At 53.0% G+C, this 23,209-nt stretch overlaps 1 protein-coding gene across 3 annotated transcripts in view; it reads right to left on the minus strand.

Moving 5' to 3' along the window:
• The window catches only part of MYT1L (myelin transcription factor 1 like), a 134,819-nt gene that overhangs the window by 19,486 nt on the left and 92,124 nt on the right, over positions 1-23,209 (minus strand). For all 3 annotated transcript variants that reach the window (XM_061168841.1, XM_061168840.1, XM_061168842.1), the window contains exons 15-17: positions 16,170-16,232; positions 9,492-9,575; positions 8,010-8,231 (exon numbers count right to left, since the gene is read on the minus strand). In XM_061168841.1, coding sequence (XP_061024824.1) covers positions 8,010-8,231; positions 9,492-9,575; positions 16,170-16,232 — 369 coding nt within the window. The remainder of the gene's footprint in view (positions 1-8,009; positions 8,232-9,491; positions 9,576-16,169; positions 16,233-23,209) is intronic.

Below are 23,209 nucleotides of genomic sequence, written 5' to 3' on the forward strand. Positions count from 1 at the left end.
CTGCCGGGGACAGACTCCCTGCCCCCTCCCCCGAGAGCAGCCTGGCTGGGAGAAACCCCCAGAGGCCCCACCGCCTCTGCCCTTCAGAGGCCTGGGGAGGCGGATGCTGGGGGGAAGCTGGCTGGAGAGGCCTGGCGGGGCCAGGAATACCAAGGGCCAGCCACGTGGGCTGACGGCCAGACGAGATGACCTGGGAGGCCCCAGGCTGCCCGCTGGCCGGAAGGGACACCCTTGGTGGATGCAGGGGGCACAGGTGCTGGAGGCCCCAGGCTAGGCTCTCGTCCCACAGTGAGGACAGGAGGGAGAAAGTCACAGAAAATGGGGGGACGTGTGGACTTTGGATTTGTTACAACACAATCACATTTTAGAAACTGCTGAGTTCCTGAAAACCTACTTCAGGCTCGCTTAAGAATTGAGGGCGATGTTGTCCTGATCGGAAATGATCGGAAGAGTCAAAAGTCCCACGTGTGTGTGTGTGTGTGTGTGTGTGTGTGCGTGTGTGTAACTGAGATTGAATCACATCCTGGACCTGAAAGCTTTGAAGACTTCAGTTTCTCCATCTGCTTGTTGGAGAGAAAAATGACCTTGTGTGTTCATATTGTTAATTTTTTGTTTGTACATTGCTTTTCCCTATAAAATTGTGACAGGCCAAGCTTCTTGGGGCAGGACTGTATTAAGAGATTTATTTCTCCACAGACCCCTGCACTGTGGCCAAAGCAGCAAGCTTGTGGGAGGCCGAGTTCTAAACCAGCCCTTGGGTCCCTGCGAGGTGCCCAGGCCAGGTTAGCCCCATCCTGGAGAGAGAGGTGCTGGCGATGGGGTGGCCCCTCCTGTGACCAGGTGATGGGGTGGAGGCCCCTCCTATGATCAGGTGATGGGGTGGCCCCCCCATGACCCGGTGATGATGCATAAACAGCCCTGGACGGCTGGCGGGGCCTGTCCCCCTGCCGTATTGAGGGCTGCGTGGCCAGCACCCAAGGGAGCCTCCAGCACTGAGAGCCACCCCGGCCGAGAGCCAGCAGGAAGATGGTGCCTCGGTCCTGGCGCCTCGAGGAGCTGAATTCTGCCAAGGCCCGGATGAGCTTTGGGGTGGGCCCTGGGCTGTGGGCTGGGTGGGAACGCACCTGCAGACACTTTGGTTCCAGCTGGTGAGGCCCGAGCCGGGGCCCACGGAGGCCAGGCTGAACTCCAACCTGCAGAATCCGACAGCAGCGGGGTGTGGCTTTGAGCCCCTGCGTTTGCGGTTCCCTAGAGGACTGGTGAGAAAATGTCCAGAAACCTGTGGGGGAAGCAGCCTGGGCGCGTGTGCCCCTGCGAGCCCAGCTCCAGGTGAGGTGGACGCTTAGGTGTGTCCATCCCGTCTTTGCGGGATGCGCCCCAGGCCCGAGATAGACAGGCGATGGGCATGGACGCGCTTCGGGAGGCGGAGTCTGAGAACACCGAACGAGGTGGTGCTTCCCCAGCAAGGCCTGCCCCAGGGCCGCCTGCGGGCTCAGGCCCAGGATGCTGGCAGCTGCGACCCCGGCTCCCAACTTTCATGGGCCCTTTGGGATTCACGGTTTGGAACAGATGTTGGATCTGAGTTTTCCCCTCCTTAGTGCTTTTCGTCAGATATTGGAATGCGGAGATTAAACAGTCGGGACGCCTGAGGTGCTTTCGGGGACAGAGGTCGGCGCAGGGTGGTGCCCAGGGGACGGGCCGAGCTGCCTGATGTGGGGCCTTTCCCACGGGGGCACCTGGACCACGGACCCGGCGGGAAGCTGGGCTTTTAAGGGCAGTGGATTCAAATCCCCCGAAGGCTTTCCCATGCAGCTGTGGGACCAGTAAGGCCAGTGGTCCAAGGAGCAGCTCCAAGGAAGCAGGTGAAACGGGGGCAGTGAGGCATGTGGCTGTGATGACTGTGGTTTCTTGGTGCTGGCGGCTCATCATCGTGGCGCCAGTGAGCCCTGCGCCCCTCCTCTGGGGGCGCCGGCTCTGTCAGGGCAGGAGGCCCGCAGCCCCGGGAGACTCCCCACAGAAAGGACTAGTCCCTCCGCGGGGCCTCGCTGCACCCCTCCGCTTGGGGGTCCCAGCCCCGCGCAGAGCAGAGGGCAGCCCCCTGCGGGGGGCGGGTGTTGCCGCGTGCCCGGCCTCTTCCCGCATCCGAACCAAAGCAGAGAACAGGGCTGCTCAGCGTCCCTCTGTCCTCCTGACGGGCAGCCTGGTTGGACGACTCAGGGTTATGGAGTGAAATGGGTGCCCAGCTGGCTGAGTCCCGCAAACACTCCAGATCAGCACGAGGTCTGCTCTGCGTGAAAACGTTCTCCACCCCCGACAGCATCTACTCCTCTGGAGGGGCCACCTCGACCCTCCACCCTCCTCACCTCCTGCAGCTCACAGAGAAATCCAAAATGCAGATGTTTCCTCTCGTCGTAGAGCGAAGTATGATGTTTCCAATATGCTTTTGTCAAATAGAAGACCACCCGCGGGTCCGGGGGGCCCTGGCCATGCCTCCTGTTCCCCCCCACCCTCCGGCCAGGAGGCAGCAGGAGCAGGAGGTTGGGGTTCAGAGAGGGCGGGAAGGGGTGCATGACAGCCCCGGGGGCTGGACGAGAGCCCAGGAGGCAGCAGGGACAGGGCTGGTCTGCAGCCAGGTCACAGCTCCTGGGCTGCGACGCTGTGGAATCTGGATTTACCATCAGCGGGTCTTGAGTAAGGAACGCTGGGGCTGCTTCAGTGTCCTCCGTCCCCACGTGTGGCTTGGGCGAGCATGGCCCTGGTCTCAGTCTGAGATGGAACGGAAGGCCCACCTCCGTGCTCCTGGGCAGACATGGACCCGTCCTCAGAGGCCAAGGGCAGTGGGCATTCCACCTGGCGGGATGGCTGGGCGGGACGAAGAGGTCAGCCCTCTTCACTCCCTCTCCTGGGCTCCAGCCCATGAGACCTGGTTTCTTCAGTACCTGCCCTGCGGCAGCCCTGTGTTTGGTCTTGCAGATGCACAGACAGACAGACTGGGATACAGATGGTCCATGGATGAAGCCCCCAGACAGTCCTTGGTTGAATTCAGCTTCCTCCTTACTGGCAGTAGTGTTCTCGTCTCTAAAATGGGAACTATGCAGACCTCAGGGAGCTGTGGTTGCCTGTTTACGTAGGTTTTGGTAAAAGTTATGGCTTCTCCACATTACAGAGAGGCAGGTGCCTAAAGGCTCACTCTTCTCCTTGGGCTCAGAAGGACTACGTTCCCCAGCATCCCACGTGGACTACATTTCCCAGCATCCCATGCGGCCTACATTTCCCAGCATCCCAGGTAGACTACATTTCCCAGCATCCCTTGTATTAGGTGATGCTATGGACCTGGTTCCAACCATGGGATGTACAGGAAGTGATCCGTGCTCCCACATCTCCCAGGTGGATCCTGCGTGTTCTTTCCCTCTGTGGCTGTGGAATGAAGACCACCCTTGGAGAATGTGCTGAAGGTGGCCGAGCCCTTTTCTCCTGTTCCCTCATCCAGTTCTGTCATGTGAGCAAGAGGTAAACTTCCACTCTTTGGAGCCAGTTTGGGTGTATCTGTTAAGGCAGGTAGCCTATCCAGCTCATATTTACATTAAACAAGATGGTTGATTGCAAAAAAACCTCATAGTAAGTACTCAGTATGGTGACTTATTTTTACCACAATTCTCTTGGGAAGTATCAAGCACAATAAACATCCTAAAAAAACCTATCTACTCATTTATAAAGAACTGTAGAGGAACTGAAAATAAATAAACTAGGTCATGTGGTTCAGGTGGAAGAGGTTTAAGGGGGTCTGGGAGGTAATTTTTTAAAAAATTATTTTGGTCAAGCTCAGTGAGAGATGACTTACTTCTAAGATTATTTATTTATTTATTTGTTAGGGTTAGAATCGTGGCTTTAATTTTGGAGAATCTTCCTAATCTACAAAAAGTGGTAAGATTGGGGTGATAGCACAGTATGGTCAGCACACCCGCACACAGAGAAGCGGTTCCACAGGTAAAGAACCCCCTGCCCACCCCCTCCCTCCTGCCCACTCCCTCCCTCCAGCCCACACCCTCCCTCCAGCCAGCCTCCCTCCTGCATCATCGGCCCGACAGTACACACAGTCCTGACACCCGCACCCAGGCTTGGGGGGCCTTCCCGGCCAGCTGAGCCATTGCCCCCTGAGCCAGCTGAGACCCTGGAAGAGGATCCTCTCTCCTGTCCTTACTCCTGACACCTCTAACCCTGAGCCTGGAATCCCGAGGCCCTGTACCCTTTCAGGCACCTCATCGTGCCTCTGATGAGATCCCAGTGCCTCGGTCTACCTCTCAAGATCTGGCCCCAAAAAGTCCCCGTGACCGCTCTGTGCCTTTAATTCTTTTCACCCCTTGGTTTCATTCCTTCAGGTAAATCTCGTATCCAGATTCACCCCTCCTAGAAAACCCTCCCTTGCTCCCGAGCCCCTACGAGCTACTCCCAGGTGTTGTCTCCCACCCCACCCGCCGTTTTTGACGCAGCCAATCCTAACCATAGAGTAAGCCCATTCCTAGTCCTTTATAGCAGCTCTGCCCAGGAAACAGGGACCGGGAGGAGGTCCTCCCACCCATCCTTACACAGAAGAAATGAGTGGAAATGATTTTGCAGCCAACAGGGACTGTGGGAGCTCAGGGCACGTGTCACCTCTCAATGTCCTTTTCCCAGACTATCCGTGTGGTCACCTCCCAAAGAGGAAAGTGGGGAGAGTGGGCTTCCTGGGACCCGGAAGCTGGGGCGGGTGCTCTCCCTTCATCCACGCACCTTAGGAAGTGATCCTTTATCATCTCACTGGGTGGTCACAACTTGGAGGGAAAAGAGCAATAAAACAGGAATTTCTGTTTCCTTCCGCTCTTTTCCTGATTCTAAAAGCTGCTTTGCTTTCATGGCACATGGCATCTCAGGGTACCACCCATGTCTTTCTGAGAGGCCCCTCCTTACTGAGGCCTTAAAGGTCTGGGGAACCGGACAGCCGGCCAGGCCCTGGGCCTCCGGGGGAAGAGGCGTACGGAAACCCTGCCAAGCCCGTGTTTGTGCCCAAGCCATGCTCCTGCCCAGGATTTCGGTTCTCACACCTCCAGGGAACAACATTTCATCTACACAACAAAATAAATGAAAACTTGTTCAACAGTTGAAAACTGCAGGCTGACGTGCGACAGGACATGATTCAGCCTTAAAAAGACAGGCGATTCTGACACAGGCTACAATGTGGAGGGACCCCAGGATGCTATGCTGTGTGAGATAAGCGATCACGGGTCAGACCCCATGTGATTCCACTTAGGTGAGGACCAGAGAGTCAGATCCGCTGGAGAGTGGGTGCCAGGGGCCGGGGCGGGGGCTGGGAGTGCGTGTCTAGTGGGGACAGGGTTTCCCTGGGAAGGTGAAGGGCTCCAGAGGTGACAGTAGCAGTGGCTGCGCAACAGTGAGGCTGTACTTACTGCCCCTGAACTGGACACTTAAAAATGGGTAAGACGGTAAATTTTATGTTATGTGCTTTTTACCACAATTTAAAAAATGCAGGTCAGCTCTCTCAGGGTCCCGATCATCTCTCTAACCACTCCACCCCACGCCCGCGCCCCGCCAGACAGATTCACACCCGGAGGGAGGGCGCCCGCCCGTCACCTGACACCCCTGGGTTCCCAGCCCTTTCCACGAAGCATCTACATAACCTTCCTCCTCAGAGGTGACAGGTAGCAGGTCAGACTGTTCTGATTAAGCTTCACTGTGAAATAAAGTATCAAAGTCTCTGCGCGGCTCTGCCCACCACAAGCAGGGCCCCCATGGAGCTGCTTCTGAGATGCTCTGAGGGTCCACCCTCCAGCTCCATCTCACGGTGGAGCCGCGGTGCCCTGGACCAGAGCCCTGGCTCCCGGCACAGGCTGGGCGGACCAGGCTGGTTGGTTGTTCCCTGGACTCGGGGAGCTCCTCCCGGGACCCTCCTTGGGACTCTGGGTGAGCTGTCTGCAGACCCCAGGGCGCGTCATGGGGAATTCTAGGTGAGAGACATTCTGCCCAAGTCACAGGAGTCACCGGCTGTGCCTGTCTTCACTAGGCCTGTCCAGAGATTCCCTCCAGCTGGTCAAGGCAAAGGCGCCTTTGAATCAACACCCCCCCCTTCTTGGCCAGAGACCCTGGGGAGATGTGTCCCTTGGGGGAAAAGAAATAGGGAAGGCCAGGAACCAGGAGAGCCTGGGCGTCTTTACGAGATCACCTCCGTCCTGGCACCTGGGTGTGAATCTGGAGGGTGAGCAGGTGTGTGGGGTGAGCCCAGCATCATGGGGGGAGGGGTGAGCCCCCAGGGTCCTGCCTGGTGGTTGCGACTCTCGGAGTCCGGGGCGCTCGAGCCGTCCCCCCCTGCGAGCCCTGAGGACGCGCTGAGTAACCAGCCTGCGAAGGCGAGTAGGATCTGCTGGGTGGCTCTGAACAAAGGGTTATTCTTCCAACTCTGAGGCAACAATCCAATCAAAGCCTTGGAAACGAGCAAACGCCACACAGGTAGCAGTTACTCCTACGCCCCCCTCTTCTGCTGTAGTTTCTGGACACTGAGTGCTTACATTTAATCAGAGAAGTGGAGCTTGTCTTCATTTGTGTCAGATTAGCCAACCACGTATACCCTCATTCATAGGTCATGTGGGCAGGATTTTTAAAGTTTTAAAAAATTTTATTGATTGCCCAAGACTTAAGGAAGTAGGCACTTTTTGGAGGGCATTTTGGCACTTCCTATCAACATGTAAAAACTAGCATTTTTGCTTCTAGGACGGTACCCTGAAGACACCCTGGCACAGGGACGTACAGAGGTCAGCAGAAGGGAGTTCCCTGCCGGGTAACATCCCATCTAGAGTGGAGACTGGGGGCCACAGGCTGAGCCCTCCCTCTGGGAAGGAGGGGGCCGCTCTGAGCAGGAGTGAGACGTTTACCCGGCCAAGGACACACCTGCTACCAGCTGGGCCCGGGGGTGTTCTGGTGAAGGGCCAGCCCTCGTCCCATGCAGACACCTAGGAAACACTGTGATCTACTTCTATCAAAAAGAAGAAACTGGTGTGCCATGGGGGTCAGGGGTCTCTGTGCCCCTGGGCACGTTAAGCCGGGCTGCGTGCCTCTTTATTCAAGGGTGCTTTCTGAAGGGGGACGCGGGGACTTCCCGCCTTGGGGAGAGTCAGGGAAAGACACTCATGGCTCTCTTTAGGCCCCTTTATCCCATCTGAGTCTCTACCTGAGCAGGAATTTCTTTTACAATAAAATCACTTCCTAAAAATGTTAAGGCGCATCGTCATGCATCATTCCGTTTGGCTCATTGTGTGTTCCATGCAGTTTTGCAGATGGAGGCAAGGTGCATGGGGTTTGTGGTCGGAGAGGCCGAGGGAGCCCCGTGGGTTTACGTCGTATGTGTGATGCTGTGTCCCCCCACCTGGATCCTGGGAAGCTGGGACACGCCTGTGATTTGTCCACGTCAGTCATTCATCCTGACTTCTACAGGGAGCCACTTGCTTCAACAGAGCAAGCCTCTTCTTCTAAGGCAACGTAATCGCATATATAGATATTTTACAATTAAGCAAATAACAATCAGTGGCGAAGATTGGCTCTTCTGTAGGTTTTCTGATGTATCTGATGAGGCCCCTGTAACCAAGTGCCACCCACTTTCCTCGAGTGGGACCTGCCTGCAATATTCAGCCAGAACGAATAACTAAATCCACAGATACTCCTGTGAGCGTGCGCGCGCGCGCGGGTAAAATGACAGCCTATTTCTTTCTGGGGATCCTGATCAAATACATTTGGAAACCTCTACGTACATACAGACGTGGTAGGACGCGTCTGTGCCTTTCAAAGTAAATTTGTTTGTTTCCTCCTTTCCCGAGCCTCAGAATGTCATGAGTTGGTACCATAGTCTTCGGGGTCTCCTCTCTCAACCTGAGGGATGGGTGTGGCGCCATTGCGGGCCAAGCAGCGCCCCCGGCCTCCCCACGCCGCCCCCGGCGGCACAGAGCCTGGGCGGGTCCACTCACCTGCGGTGCGTGAGGAAGCTCCCGCTGACGTGCCCGGACCCGTCACAGCCCGGCGTGGGGCAGGACATGCCCTCCGTCTTGACGGACTTCCAGGAGAACTGGGAGCCATTGAGGTACCCGTCCTTCTGTCTCTTGGCCGCCAAGGGGCACCCGGACGCACTTCGGTGGGAGGCGTACTTGCCGGTGATGTGGCCCTGGCCATCGCACCCGGGCACGGGGCACCTGGGGGACAGAGGGGCAAGCTTGGCTGTCTCGCCACCCTACGCCTGGTGGCCCCCCAGCAAGGTCAAGTTAACCTGACAGGAGAGACAAACCAGCATCCTCTCTACTGCAGCAGAAGGAAAGAAAAAGAAAAGTCACGAAAAGACACCACCTAGCGGAGCCGTGAAGTAGTTCACCCTCCTGGAAACCCTGGTCCAGAGCAGGTGGGAAGAAGGTTTCCTGGAACAGAAAGTCCAGGCTTAGTGAGGGATGCAGATGCCATGCGTGAAAAGGAAGAACCAGTTTGTTGGAGCAAGTGAGATGCGGGCATCTGTTCGAGAGGTGAGTCACAGCTTTTATGGTGGAGATGTGCAAAGTCAATGGGAAACTGCAGGATTATTTTTAAAAGATTGTCGTATAAACCTGTGTTCTTCTCAGGAGCTAGAGAATATTTATTTGTTTGGCTATGTTTTCTGAGACCACAGCATACCCTTCCAGCTAGATAGGTTTTTGAGCAGCAGAGGTGGTATTTAGTTAAGTTTCCTGGCATAGCTTTGGCACGAGGTACCCCAGGAGCACTTTTTTTTTTTTTTTAATAAATAGGAAAGTCATTGGTTGGAGCTAAGGTTCAACAACAGGGTAATTAAATCGTGCTTCTGAAACTTCTCTATTGCAAGTTATGGCAAAGGGCTGAGGACTCACAGCCAAACCGCAAACACATTTTAATGTTAATTTTTTTGTTTTAATCAAAACTTTTCTCCAAAAACACTGAATGAATGAGATTAAAATTTCATGAAGATGGCAACAGGTTTATCTCACAGACTTCTGAGACCCAGGCTCACCGGGCAGCGGTTCGGGGCAAACGCCTGTGGGGAGGGGTAGGGGGCTAGCCTTCTACCCACCGTGCTCTCCATCCCGCCTTAGCGAGAAGCAGAGTACAGACAGCTAAGCGACCTTCCTAAGCTGGAAGTCAGCCAAATGTTCACTTTAGCTGTTGTAGTTAATAACTTCCTATACTCTCATGGACCTGCCTTTCCCAGTAAATTACACTGCTTTTCCCGTCCAGGGTAGAGGGAACTTTCCTATACTTAGGTTACTCAGAGCAGTGGATGGATGGATGTTTGGTTATCACCTCACCTGTCATTCAGAGGATGTTTCTGGTCCGTTAGCAGGTGTGCATGGTCTGGTTTCAATGCTGTGACCTCACGCTTGACTGACCTCTGCAAGCCTGACCTCCCCGCCAGCCCCCCGCTTCCCCGACCTGCCCCCCGGCCCACATACCTGATCGGCTCCTGGTCTTCCTTGTCCTCTTTGCTCTGTGCTATCCTGATGCCACTCTTCTTGGCTCTCGGGCAACCTGAAAGGCTAAGGAAGAAGCGTGATTTCAGGAAGCGCCCACGCTGTTCACCCTGCAAACCCCTTTCACTGTCGATGGGGCTCTGACGCAGTTTCCTCCAGAAGCTGGTGCTTCTTGGCATGAAAATGGTATCCTGGGGGCAGCTCCTCGGTGCTCCCCCTAGGCCTTCAGACACTGTCAGGCCCCCGCGAGGGCGCCCAGAGCCTGCGTGGGAGAAACCGGTGTCAGGAGTCGCCAGGAGAGGCAGGGCTGACTTGCCAGAGGGGGATGAGCTTCCTGCACAGAAGGGGCCACGGGGAGGAAGAAACGCATGCCTCCCCAGTCCTTCTTGGTGGCATTCCTGTGGCCGGATACCAGAGCCGTTCGTCTTGGGAGAGGGCATGTCCTGGGCATCCGTCCCCATGTACCTGAATACGGCTTCCCGTGGCATCTGCAGAAGATGCAGTGCAAGTTGACCAAGCTTATTCTATTTAATTTTGGAATTTTGGAAATAGCGGCTCACGTTGTCTAAAGGAACTTTGCTAGCTGGAATGTCTATATATGAGTTTTTTTTGGTTCAACAACAGCTAACTGTAGGCTATTAGGCTATCAGATGTGAGATTATATAGAATAAGTGGGAATTTCTGCAGAGAACTGGAGAACCCAGCACTGGACCGTTTCTGGAGCCCCCAGGGAAGTGCGGAGGCAGAGGCCCCAGGGCTGAGCCAGGGCGCGTCCGGGCGGGCTGTGCCCTCCACTCTATCGTCCTGACCTCAGTATGTGCTTTCCTGCCGGGTCTGGCTTCTGTCTGGGCACGCTGGCCCTCAGGCAAGGGCCTGGCTGTCTTGAGGGGTACCCCCATCACCCCATCACGGCCGTCTCCTTGGTGCTGTTCCACGTTTGTGCAGGCGCCTGGCTCCTCTCTGTAAAGCTGCAGCTCCCGGCAGGGGTGGGACAGGATCTGGAGCCCCCTGCCCCTCGCGTCTCCATTTTCACGTGCTCCAGCTCCCCTCGCATGCAGCCTCCCTCCCTCCGCCGCTTCACCTGTCACCCTCTACGGGACAGCAAAAGAGACAGGGTGCGTGCGCCTTGATTCACTCTCTCCTGCTCCCTCCATCTCTCTCCTCCTTTTTTGGATAAAAATTTAGAAAGTGGGGGCTGCGTTTTCACCCCTCTGGCCCCCCCGGGTCTTCTGTGAGAACTGCTCTTATCCGGGCGGGTCACGGTGACCCGCGGGAGCCAGGACGCCGCCTTCGCACCGCATGACCCGCTGCAGCTCCTGACGTCCTGCTGGGGCCCGCGTCCGGCCTCGGCTCGGCGGGTCCGCGATCTGGAAACTCCGCGGTCCGCTTGGCTTGCTCTGCCCGTGCTGAGCCGGTCCCCCCGCCAGGCCCTGCTCTGTCCTCACGCTGCCACGGCTCCTTGGTCTCCAGGTACCAGGTGGCGATGACTTCCAGCTGCCCCTCTGCAAGCCGTGCTCCGACGACCGCTGCCCGCGGGGGCTGGGACACCTTCGCTGCTGCTGCTACCGGAAAACTCACCATCCTCCCCGGCCGAGCCCACGCCACTCCCGTCTGCTCCTCTCAGGGGCCGGAGGTCGGGTCACCCACGGCCGTTCCCGGGTTTTCTCTCCCACGAGTCCTGTGGCTCTTCCGTCCTGAGTGCCTTCTGAATCGATGTCGCCCCTGCTCCTGCGATGAGGTGTCAGAGTAGCAGGACTCAGCTGCACGCACGTGCGGTCTGCTTAGTCTCCCCCCGCTTCTGACTCACTTCAGGATGGGCCCACAGCCCTGCACGCAGCACCCAAGGCTCCTGGTTCGCGGCGCCGCCAGCCCTGCTGTCCCTGCCCCACATGGTCCTCTTGGAGGCTTCCGGCACGTCCCCGTCCCGGCCAAGCCATCCTCGGGCCTCACATCCTTCCCCGTCTGCTTGGCCTCAGCCTGGACAGTCTTCCTCCAGGAAGTCTTCTCTGCCCACCTGCCGTCCTGACAGCATCCCTGGGGCTCTCACGGCCCCCGGTCCCCGTGGCGTTTCTCACTCCATCCTGGTGACTGGCCATTCGCTCGTCCACACGAGTGTCAGTTCCCTGTGTGTTTATTCTCCTTTCTTCCTCTGATTCCCAGGCCAGTGCCTTGCACAGAGCAGGTCATAGTTAGATGCTTGTCGTGAGTTAATCAGTGAATGACTAGGAGGGGTGGGTGGGACTCGCGGATCCTGCCCGGGAGCCCGTCTTTCCTGCCTGTCCCCAGATGGGGACCTTGGTGGTGAAGGGAAGCCACAGGCCAGGACGCTGGCCAGGGAGCCTGGCTCTGTCCTGCTCCCGCCTCCTTCACTCTGAACTTGGGAGAGAGGTGAGGCTCTGTGTCCTCGCCGACGCGGGGCTGGGAGTGAAAATAAACTGGAACAGAACCAAAACAGAACAAACAGCACAGCAGGGAAATTAGTCTGGAGCCGACTCTGACTCCGAGGAAACCTTGGCTCTGACACGGGCTGGCCTGGAATCCCGGCATCCTTGTCTAGGTGAGGAAGTCCACAGCCGGCTCTCCCAGGCCGGTCTGTGGTCACTGTCACCTCTGAGCGTGGGTCCCGTGTGCACTGGCCCCTCACATGCCCTTAGGAGGAAAGCAACACTCGGAGAGTGAGATTATACATGCAAATGCTCTTGGTACATAGTGAGTGCTCAGTACAGCTTGTCTTTTGTTGTCAGAGAACATTCTGGAGCCCGAAGGGTGCCACTGCTCTGCGAGATGGGGAGGGGCCCCCGGGGGAGTCAGATTCGTGCAGCATCACCGTTTGTGAAAAACCTGGGTGCCACCTCTGCCTCGGAGCACCCGCTCCAGGCCGTGGGGCCTGCTGCTATTTGCAGGTGGGAGGATGGAGTTGGAGGAGGCCTGGGGAGGCCACGGGGAGGACCTGGCCAAGAGGTCGCTGTGCCAGCCTGTCTGGAAACTGCAGGAACAAGCCAGCCTGGAGAAGGGTCAGGAGAAGAGAAAAGAGGCCTGGAAATAGGATCTTTGAGGGAGAGAGCTATCTCTATCAAATATTTTTTTTCTATCGTGGTCTGAAGACAAGAAGACTAAGACACAGCCTGAACTCCTCTGTGTGCGACGCTGAATGAGGTTTCTCCACGGAGGACAGAGGGGAGACAAAGCTTCTGATGATGGGGATTTTTTGATAGAACATTAGAGATGGTCAATAATATTGATTAAAATGGACTTAAAAAAGCTTCAGAGGTGATGTTGAGACAGAAAACCACGTCAGCATTACAACCCAAACGAGAGCAAGGCAAACCAGATCCCACCTGGGGTCGGTGGGGTGGCCCTCCTTTCCCTGTGTGAACTTCGCAGGCCGTCCCAGGTGCAGAGGTCCGTCCACGACCAGATGTGTGACACTGGTGGTGGCCACTCGGCTGAGTTCTGTCTCCGACATGTCATCGCTCAGGGTGTGTTTCCTCCAGCGCAGAGAGAAATGAAATTACCTGCTGCTCAGGGTGACTCTAAGGCTGGCGGGGCCGAGGAGACTTTCCTAGTTCCCGGGACAGTGCCTGGGACACACAGTCCTTGGTGGCAGCTACATCAGGGAGAAGTGACCTCCTGTAATGTAGACAGCATCTGGATGTGTGCATTCGGGCTGGGGGCCGGGGGTGGGGGGATCCCAGCCACAGCTGCTCAGGGGGACCCAAGGGTCCTCGTGCTGTGACCGTTCTTTCCCCTGGAGCCAGAGGACGGGCGTGCAGACCTCTTTTTGTTGCGCTTCGCAGACCTTGCATTTTTCACCAGCTGAGGGTTGTGGCCACTCCGAGTCGAGCAAGTTCTTTTGGCTCCATTTTTCCAACAGCACTTGCTCACTTCGTGTCTCTGTGTCACGTTTTAATAGTTCTCCCACTTTTCAAGCTTTTCTATTATTGTTATATCTGTTATGGTGACCTGTGATCAGTGATCTTTGATGTTACTATTACAAAAAGACTACAGCTTGCTGAAGGCTCAGATGATACCTAGCATTTTTTTAGCAATACAGCATTTTAAAAACTAAGGTAATTACATCATTTTAGACATAATGCTATTGCACACTTAATAGACTACAGTATAGTGTAAACATAACTTTTATATGTGCTGGGAAACCAAAAACGTGTGTGACCCGCTTTATCGTGGTCTTCGCTATATTGCAGTGAGTGGTCTGGAACCGAGCCTGCGGTATCTCTGAGGTGCCTGTGACTGCCTGGTATCTTGGCACAATTTATCAGAAGGCTAAGAATCGGTCCCTGAGGGGAGTTTCCCTGTGGTTTGCAGGTAGGTAACATCGCCACATGTTCCTGGGAATGGATCAAGTAAGAGTAACCCTGAAAGGCGTGTTTCTACGTGTACTTACGACCTTCCAGGGTCATCGGGCCTGGGGGGCTGCTTCTGTCTTTCCGCAGCGCCCAGTGTGCACAGGACTGTTACCCTGGTCCCACTTCTGCCCAGCCAAGAGCTCCAGCCCACTCTAACTTCTACGCATGGAAGGTATTCTCGGATAAACGATACTGCGAAATGTGCTCTACTTTTAATATGCCACCCCCTGTAGGGCTGTATGTAGCACTGAAATGTGCTGAAAGCCAAATCAAATTTACTTTCCAAATGTACAGAGCAATCCTGGTGCTATTTAGTCCAGGCACAGAGTATAGCTTAAATCCAAGCTTAAATTACGTTTCATTCACAAGTTTATGCTATACGAATATACCCACCATTCTAAAATATACGTTAAATGCATGCACATGTTTAAATTATGAATAAATTTACATGATGTCAAACCAAAAAAAAGTAGTAAAATAGACATTTGGATATGAAATGACCAGTAAATGTTCACTTTTAGTTTGCAGGCATTATTCAGTGCTGGGAATTCTGGCCTTGTGAGGACTGAGATAAATTCTAAGATAAATTAAAATAAAGAGTAGCATAGAATGTGCTTGACTTGGATACTTAACTAGAGCTTTATTTTATTTTATTTCATTTTCTCTAAACCAGTGATCCTACTCTGGGGATCCCTTTTGGAATGTATTCACCCTCTTTCTACATTCACAATACAGCAGCTGGCTCTGGGCCGCCTGGTAAAACCAGCAAGACAACCTGGCAAGGCTCCTCTCGACCCTGTGGTGCATGGCAGTGGCCCTGGGAACATTCGGACATGTCTGCAGACACCTAGTTGTCACAAATGGGGATGGCGGTGCTACCGGCATCTAGTGGGTGGAGCCAGGGATGCTCCCCAACATCCTACAACGCATGGGACGGCCCCCAGAGCAAAGAATGATCTCACCCCGAATGGCCACATTGCCCAGGTGGACAGCCCTGGTCTAGAGAATGAGGTGTTTTCATCAAGTCAGTATGAAGAATCCACCCATAAATCGAATAATTCGGTTCTCCTTGTTGGTCATCATAATCCCTACTTTCCCCAGACCTGAGCTGTTGAAACGTTGCTCCCAAACTGTTGGAAAGTGAACACAGAAGCCTGTGACCTTAAGGAGGAAACAGGCCACCCTGCCAGCTCTGTCTCTAAGCCAAGCTGAGCCAGCCAGCCCGGGGGCGTGCCCTGCTCTGAACGCCGGGATCTGGTCACTCGGGCGGCCACACGGTCTGGACACCCCGTGACCCACACAATCCACTCTGCTTGTGGGCGGTGCACGGGCTGTGGGGTGACCCACACCAACTGTCCTGACTCCCTCCCTCCCTCTCTCCTTCCCCCTCCTTTCTCTTTTCTCTTCATTTTTGTTGCTGTTTTTGTTGGGGAAGCATTTAAATCTGAAGGGCTCATCCACATTCCGACTGCCCACTTTATAATCTGATTTTAGAGGGTGGCAAGGCGACAGCTATGTTGTAACATGGTTTGTTTATTTGTTAGACGCAGCTCCCCTTCCCGCATTGGAGACATCGAGTTACGAGGGTCTCCGTTCAGAAAGGCTCTCGTCCTGACCTTGGCTTGTTGATCCTGACTGAACACGACAAGGAATTCTTGCTCCTGCCCACGGGGTCTAGACCCACCTTTGTGCAGATGTTGTACCAAAAGGTTCTTTCAATCCACTTCTAACATAGGGCCTGGTGTAAGACAGACGTTTGTAAACTATTCAGCGACCGTGGGCCTCTTGCTGTCTCATACGACTGACTCTTCACGCTGTACTTAGAGGCTCCCTGCTCTTTGGGACCGGCGGGGCCTGGGATTTGGAAGGTCAGGCATTTCTGTGTGTTCAGCTCTGCTGATCTCTGCTTATAATAACCGTACAGCTTTGTGGCTCAAATCTCAATATTTAAGAGATCCACTCTCAGTGGGATTAGCATGCTTGTCTCTCAATGGCTGTTCTCTGGCATCTTATAACATCCTGGCTCTTTTTCTCGTCCCTTTTCAATTTAGAAAGACGTGCTCCTGGGTGACTTGAGAAACGTTTCTTGCAGATGGAGCCGGTGGCACCATGAGGGGGACGTCAGAGGGGGGCCGTGGTCCCGAGAGCTGGTGTGCTAAGCGAGGCCCCTGGGGACAGCCCCGTTTTGTGGGCGAGGGCCTCTAGACCCTTAATTCACCAGTGGAGGCAACCCGAGCCCCCGTTAGGGGTCCCGAGCATGGAGGGGGTGTTTGCGGGAGCGAGCCGTGCATACCTCCGATGGGAAGCGTAGTTGCCGGTGATGTGCCCGGAGCCGTCGCAGCCAGGGGTGGGGCACCTGCAATTACAAAGGCACATTGAAAGGCATCAAACCCCTGAACAAGTCACTTTCTTATTTATACAGTTCCAAAGTCTCTTTAATGCTGAGCCTCCCTGGGTGAGGAGGCGAGATGGAGCTGGAGGGTCCCCACTGGGCTCGTGGGGCGTCCCCATCCTGGTCCACCACCAGGTGCGGCTCGGACCCCTTCTTCCCTCCGCGCACAGCGGTGCCGTCCGGGGACCAGCGATCTCGGGCCAGCTGCCCTTCCTCCACAGCCGGGCAGCACCTTGGTCCCCAGGTGTTCACCCCACGTTCCCACCCCTTCCGTTATTACTTCAAGTTCAGTGGAACCAGTCACAGCAGGGCCTGTTGCTGCACCATCCGAACACGATGCAAGATTTTTCATGAAAAGGCACACACAGTGGCCCGAGACTGGTCCCCGTCTAAACTCAAGACAGCGGCATTGCAGCAGGCCCGTCACAGTGACCCTTCCCAGCCCTGCTCCTGGTTGACCCCAGAGGCCGGTGTGGGCAGCCTCCTGTGCCAGCCCTGGGAATTAGACTAGCTGTCTTTCAGACCGTCACTGGGCACTCAGGTAGCTTTGATTTACCTTAAAATCCTTGTAACTTTTAACTGACTTGAGTAGGGAGTAGGGTACAGATCTCTCTCGGTCAACAAGCCAAGTCAGCTGAGACGCTGAGATGAGTTTGGGCACCTAGGCTGCCTGTGTTTAAACCTTTCCAGGAAACTGCATGCGGTCTCTTAACTACCACGTTGCCACTGTGCTAACGGGAGCGGATGTTTTTCCAAAGCGTTTTATGACCATTGCCCTCCGTGGAACTTCTTAAATACGCCATCACAGGAACAAGCAGTCCTACAAAGACACTTTCACTTCAACCTACATCAGCTGCATCTGCACCCACCACGAATGTAAGAACTAAGGACAAAAATTAAGAAAAAATTTTTTTTCTTTTCACTAAATTTTAACTCTCAAGAAACAAGGATGAGATGATTTAGTAACAAAATTACCACCCAGTAGTAACATTCAGATCATGCCCTGTGCGCCCCCCCCCCCCCCCGCCTACTCAACGAGCATCTGAATTCCTGGCAAGGACAAAAATCACAAATTAAAAATGGTTAATAAATGTAGATGCTTCTAAGAGATTTCAATTTGCTTTCCACTCAGAAAGCCACCCTGGATATTGGATGTTGGGTTAAGGCCAGCAGATTACTTGCTTACAGACAGACTTTCTCAAAATCAGTGAGAGTGTCAGGGAGTGTGATGGGCATTCATGCAGTTGGGCTGAGTTCAAGGGTGTGAATGTCACAGTTTGACAGATGTGCAATCAATTGTTGGTATTTAGAAACTGCCAATTCTCATTTAGTCCTGAGAAAAGGAACATGATTACAGATCTCAGGTATAGAGTTGATACTTGGCATAGCCTAAAAGGGTTAAAGTTTATAGACTGTGCTGTGGGAGAATTAGAAAGGCACTGAGGGAAAAGGGGTCAAGAAATCGTCAATGTGTGTAAGTGGAATCAGGGTTTAAAAATAGGAGTTTGAGGCAGAAGGAGTTTAACGCTGTCCTTACATCAGAACAATACCCTGAATCAGGTTGTTGGCCTGACTGTCATTAAAGTAACAGCTGTTCATGAACTTAAAGTTTGATCTCAAGACTATTCTGTCAATAATGACTTAAATGACTGAATTTAACTGATTTCCCAAATGGCACCTCCTGTGGCGACACCCCCAACCCCAGAGGGAGGAAATTTTGAAAGCAATAAAAATCATTCTAAGAGAAGCTAATCTGCATGCACATTTCTGTTTTGAAAATGTATCAAGAAACAGAAATGTTTCCTACCAACCAATAATATACACGTGGCCTTGCTTTTTGGTCAAAAGAAAAAAATCCTTAAAGTCTTCCTAATTTAAGCGCCTAGTGCAAATTTATTTAAAATTTTTTCATTTAAACATGAGTAGAAATTTTTTAATGTCTTTTTTTGATAGAGGCAGGAGGAGGTTGACATATTCTGTTCAAATTTAAGTAGGCATTTTAACCAAAATCATGCAAATGAAAACCAGAATTTACTAATTATAAAAAAAAGAGAAAAGGATTTTGGAGTAGTTTTTGTGTGTTTAAGCCATTTACAAATGCATCATCTGATAAAAAAAGAGGCATTTAAAATGTCCTTTGTCACCATGAAAACAAAGAAAATGTTATTGGCTCATTTTCAGAGCTTTCACGGTGTCAGGAAAGAATAAACATTCCCAGAAAGAGGCCTGGCTTTCTTGAAAGGTTTGTTATTATTTTCAGGGTTTCAAGTTCGGCCGATGGGGTCCAATCCCTGGCCTGCCACTTGCTGGCTGCGAGAATGTGGGGAAATTAAACCTCCAAGGTCACGCCCCTCGGCCGGGGGAAGAGGACGGAGGAGGGGGCTTGTCTGTGCTTGTTGGGACCCTGCCATCCCCTGGAGCTTCAGGACCACAGGGCTCCATGCAGGCTGTGAACACACGCTCACAGCACCCACCCCTGAAAGAGCCAGCTCTGGTTTCTCGAGGGTGTTAAGTTGGCGTTTTCATCTTTAGATGGTGCTCCTGGACCACACGAGGCAGCCCTGGATGGGCCCTCAAATATTCTTTCTTCTACCAGTTCTATGATGCTCATTTTCATGTTCCTGTTCAAGACTTTAAGGCTTTTAGAAACTCTGAGATGTACATACAAATTTCCTCGCTTTAATAAATCTCATCATTCAAAAATACACAGTTTTCTGAAGTTGGTGGATGTGACAATTCATGCAACAAAAGGGGTCTTTGCTCCAGGACCCTTGGTAACAGGCTGCTGTAAAATCGATGCACAGACATTCGATTTGCACCTCCCCATCTAAGAGCACGTCTTTTCCATGAAGGGAGGCCCCTGTGGGATCATCCAGATCCCCCGTGGATAAAATCAGAGAGCAGCATGTGCTGCACAGCTTGGGTTTAGAAATGGCAGCAGAGATTGACTGGGTTTCCATGGAAACTCCCGACAAGGCAGGCGCTGGTGCTGGGCGCTCGGCGCCTGGCACCTCAGGGAGGCCACCCAAGCCGATGGTCCTCCCTCTTCCCTGCCAGTTGTCACCGATACTTGCACCAGGTCTATTTTAAGTTCCTATGGTTAGAGATGTAAAGTTGTGATAAATAAAACACTTGCTTCTTCATTTTTTCCTCTCCACTCCGAAGGTAGTATTGGTAAAAACACTCTGAGACAGGAAATGATGAATACATAATCTTAGAATCTCTGTAAATTCCAGACAAAAATATTGGTGATCCTTTGCCTTGTCTGTGATCTTGCATTTGCCTTGGAATTTAAGCAATATCGAGAGAAAGTAATTTGGGGGTAGTTCATGTTACTATCTGGCTGGAAAAATTGGTCTTGTATAGACATTTAAGAATATCGATGGAAAAATCATAATAAAATGCTTTAAGCCATGCTTACATTTTTGCAGAATCCAGGCAAAAATCTAAAAAAAAGAAATCAGGACCACTCACAAACTTCTGGATTTCTGATTTCCTGGAACTAGCCTTCCTCAGTAGGAACGGACTAGATTTCTGTGGCTTTTGTAGGTCTAGGACGTCAGAAACATCTCTGAGCCCGAACATCCGGGAAGGCCATTTGTGCTCATGACTTTCTCTTAACCGCCTACCCCCAAGAGAATCATTGTGGCTCACACCTCCACGGGGGTCTGAGACGTATCATCAAAGGAGAACGTACTATCTGTGCATTACAGTACGTATCGTGGAAATCCTCTGATTTGCACAGGTGCACATCACAAAATGTGGCCACAGACCAGCTTCTCCCCTGTGCCTCTGAGTCGTCCTTCTGTAAGACAGATAACCTCTTCCTGTGATTTTTCTCCCGTTTACAAAACCACCACCCTGACACAGGGTAGCAGAAATGGAAATAGTTCAATCTACTGACTGAAGTCGTGTGATCATCTAATTATCATATTCCATCATCCTCTCTCTCTTTTGAAATGAAATGAGGATTTGATAAGTAGTTGTATTAAGGCATTGAAAGTACAGCGTTTTCTTTGCAAGAGGAGGGCCTCTCCTTAAACGATGCACACACGGTGTCCTTGCTGCCGCCTGTCCTGGGCTGAGACAGGTGGGCTGTCGCATCGGCCCATCGACAGGGGGGCAGCGGACTCCCCAGGAAGGCGTCCAGGGCAGCCTCAGATGCACGTCCGTTTGTTCTCAGCAATCAGGGCTGCCGGACATGATGTGGGCAAGGACCCAGAGCTGGGCAGTCTCTCTCAATCCACCTGGAGGCCAGCCTCGCCGGCCAAGCAGCAGGACCCCGAGGGTGCTTGGGCCTGGGAGTGGTTGTGGTCTGGTGTGGCCCCGTCTGCCCCAGTGCCTGCTACACCGACAGGATGGGGCAAGGGCGGCCCGTCTCCCCCAGAGCCGGTTTGCAGGGAAAAATGTTTTGAGGAGACTCATGGTCTTTCATCTTGATAAAGTCAATTACTTATTTTTAAAAATCTTACAAATAAAGGCTGAAAGCACTGGTTTGAACTGTCCCTGGGGCTCACCTCGCCTGTTTGAACCCACCCTACGAGGTCGACCTGCAAACGTGCCCTGATTCTGAGTGTAGTAGCTGAAACAGACAGAAAAATGCTCACTGAACATGTGGGATAATAATTTAAAAGGTCAGACTGAGATTCTGGCAGTTCTTTGAAGAATTTCATGGTGTGCTTCTTTAATAGCCTTTTTTGTCCCTTTCTTTCATGACCACTCTAACAGGGGAACTTGTTAAATAAAACACAAAATACTCTCAATTTTGAATACTCTCAATTTTAAAAGAAACCATGAAAATGTAAAATTAGGCCTCGTCTAGAGTAGGAAAATATATTTGTAATATGATTCAGGTCACCTACGTAAAAGACTTGCCCCATTTATATAAAAAGTTCAATTCAAAAACATTGTTTTGGCTTAAAGAGATGTGGTTCTAAAAATTTATATCTTTATTTTGAATTTTTTGTCATATAAATGGGAAACAGTAAAGAAATGCAGAGGAGTGCAAAATAAAGGTATTTTAAAATATTTTAAAGGGTATTTTAAAATAAAAGGTATTTTAAAATCAGTAAGAATATACTGATTCTTACGCTGCCCCTCTGCAATTTTCTCTCCAAGCAGAAGGAAACCGGGTCACTTAAAAGCAATATACATCACTTCTGTCCAATTTCCTAGGTAAATTACCGGAAACTCAGAGGAAAGCCAAGATCTCGTAAATCACTTTTCAGTTTGTACAACATCCAGTAAGTTTCTCTGTTTTTGGAATTCGGTATTGAGTATGCAAATTTTGACCTTTCTCCCCCTCTGACCCCTGCCAAGCACATCTCACTGGGAGCCCCCCGCCCCGTCCACCCCCCCAGGCCCCATGTTTCACCCGGTCCCTTTTCCCGCCTCCCGTTAAAAGTGGCAGGTGACACAGGAGCACAGAAGACACGCACTGAGGGCGTGGGCACAAACCCATGACGCCACTGCGGGTTTCTGGGATGGGGGCTTGGTGGGGCCAGGGGTCCTGGCCGGTGCTATGCCACCTGCATGGCCACCGCTCGCCTGCAGAGGGGGCTGGCGGTGCCCCTTCCTCCCCGGCCCTTGGGAGACAGGTCTGGGGGAGGCTTCTGCAGACTGGCCTCCCACCTTCCTCCCCAAGACGCACCCCACAGTTTCTCCTGTTCCCGAGAGTCATGTGAGGGCCTTTACCCGGGATGCCTGGAACCTCCCAGGATTTTGAATTTCTACACATTTCAAGTTCTGATATTAGTAGACTTTGGGTGAAAGTCTTGATTTCAGATAGGACATGTAAACCAAAACCACCTTTTTCTTTTGGTTCCAAGCACTTTTCTTTTTAAGTTACGCTCAAATACAAACAAATAAATGAAAAAGAATTATAAAAGTACCCTTAACATAATTTTTTTTTAAAATTTCATTTTGGTGATTCAGATACCGTTTTGGAATGGGTTGGGCCTCAGGTTGCTAAGAGAGCGGAGCGTCACCCTGCAGATAAAGTTCAAAGTTGTGGTTATAGGGGACCCAGGGCTGCGAGAATGCCCACGGAGCCGTGGGGTGGGCATGGGTGGTGGCTTGGTGGGTGCAGGGGTTTCACCAGAGCCACGATGCCCGCTGCCTGCACTCACCAGAGCACAGGCTCCGTTCTGCAAAGACAGTTTGGGTGATACGCTTACCATACAACCCGCTGATAAACGGTGTTTACTAGTAGGTTTAAGTTCTGCCTTAGAGGCTCACACGCCTGCCATCGGCCTTGGGTCACCTCTAGCGAGAGCCGTGAGAACCCTCTTCTGCCCATCCCCCCACTCAGGCCCCCAGGATGCCCTTGGAGGGTGGATGCTGCCCAGGCCCTGGCTGTCAAAGCTGGACCGTAAGGGCTCTGGGGTGCTGGCCCCGGCCAGAGCGGGGGCTGGGCCTGGCCCTCTCCTGGGTCCATTTCCGGGGACACTCGAGGTGCAGGTTTGGCTGTTTGGGCAGCGGGGCGGGAGCTGCGACGCCAGTTCTGTTGTCCATGCTGCATGCAGTTCTGCACTTTCCATTCATGCATCGGTGTTGCTCATGCCTCCTTGTCGGGGCGGGAGCTAGCTCGGACCCCTGGGCACCACACTGAACCGCTCGCTGCCCGCTGCCCGGCGTCCCGGGTACATCCAGGGACAGGCTCCTGTCCAGGGCGGCCAACGTACCTAGCAATCCTGACGTCCCTCTCAATAACGGGATGTGTCCATGGGGCACTGCTGCCGGAGCACATGCACGTCCAGCAGCAGGGGAGCGGCTAGACCAGAGCTGGGGCAGCCGCGGTCAGAATTGGAATTGGACGCGGAGGACCCATGCAAAAAAGAACATACAAAAGGTGACTGTTGGAGAAACCGCCGCTCCACCCCGCCAGCCGTCCACGCATCTCGGGGCCGCCACGCTCGCCGTGACCAGGCCGCGGCTGGGGC

The sequence above is a fragment of the Eubalaena glacialis genome, chromosome 14 (genome assembly GCF_028564815.1).
Source record: "Eubalaena glacialis isolate mEubGla1 chromosome 14, mEubGla1.1.hap2.+ XY, whole genome shotgun sequence".
Lineage (NCBI taxonomy): Eukaryota > Metazoa > Chordata > Mammalia > Artiodactyla > Balaenidae > Eubalaena > Eubalaena glacialis.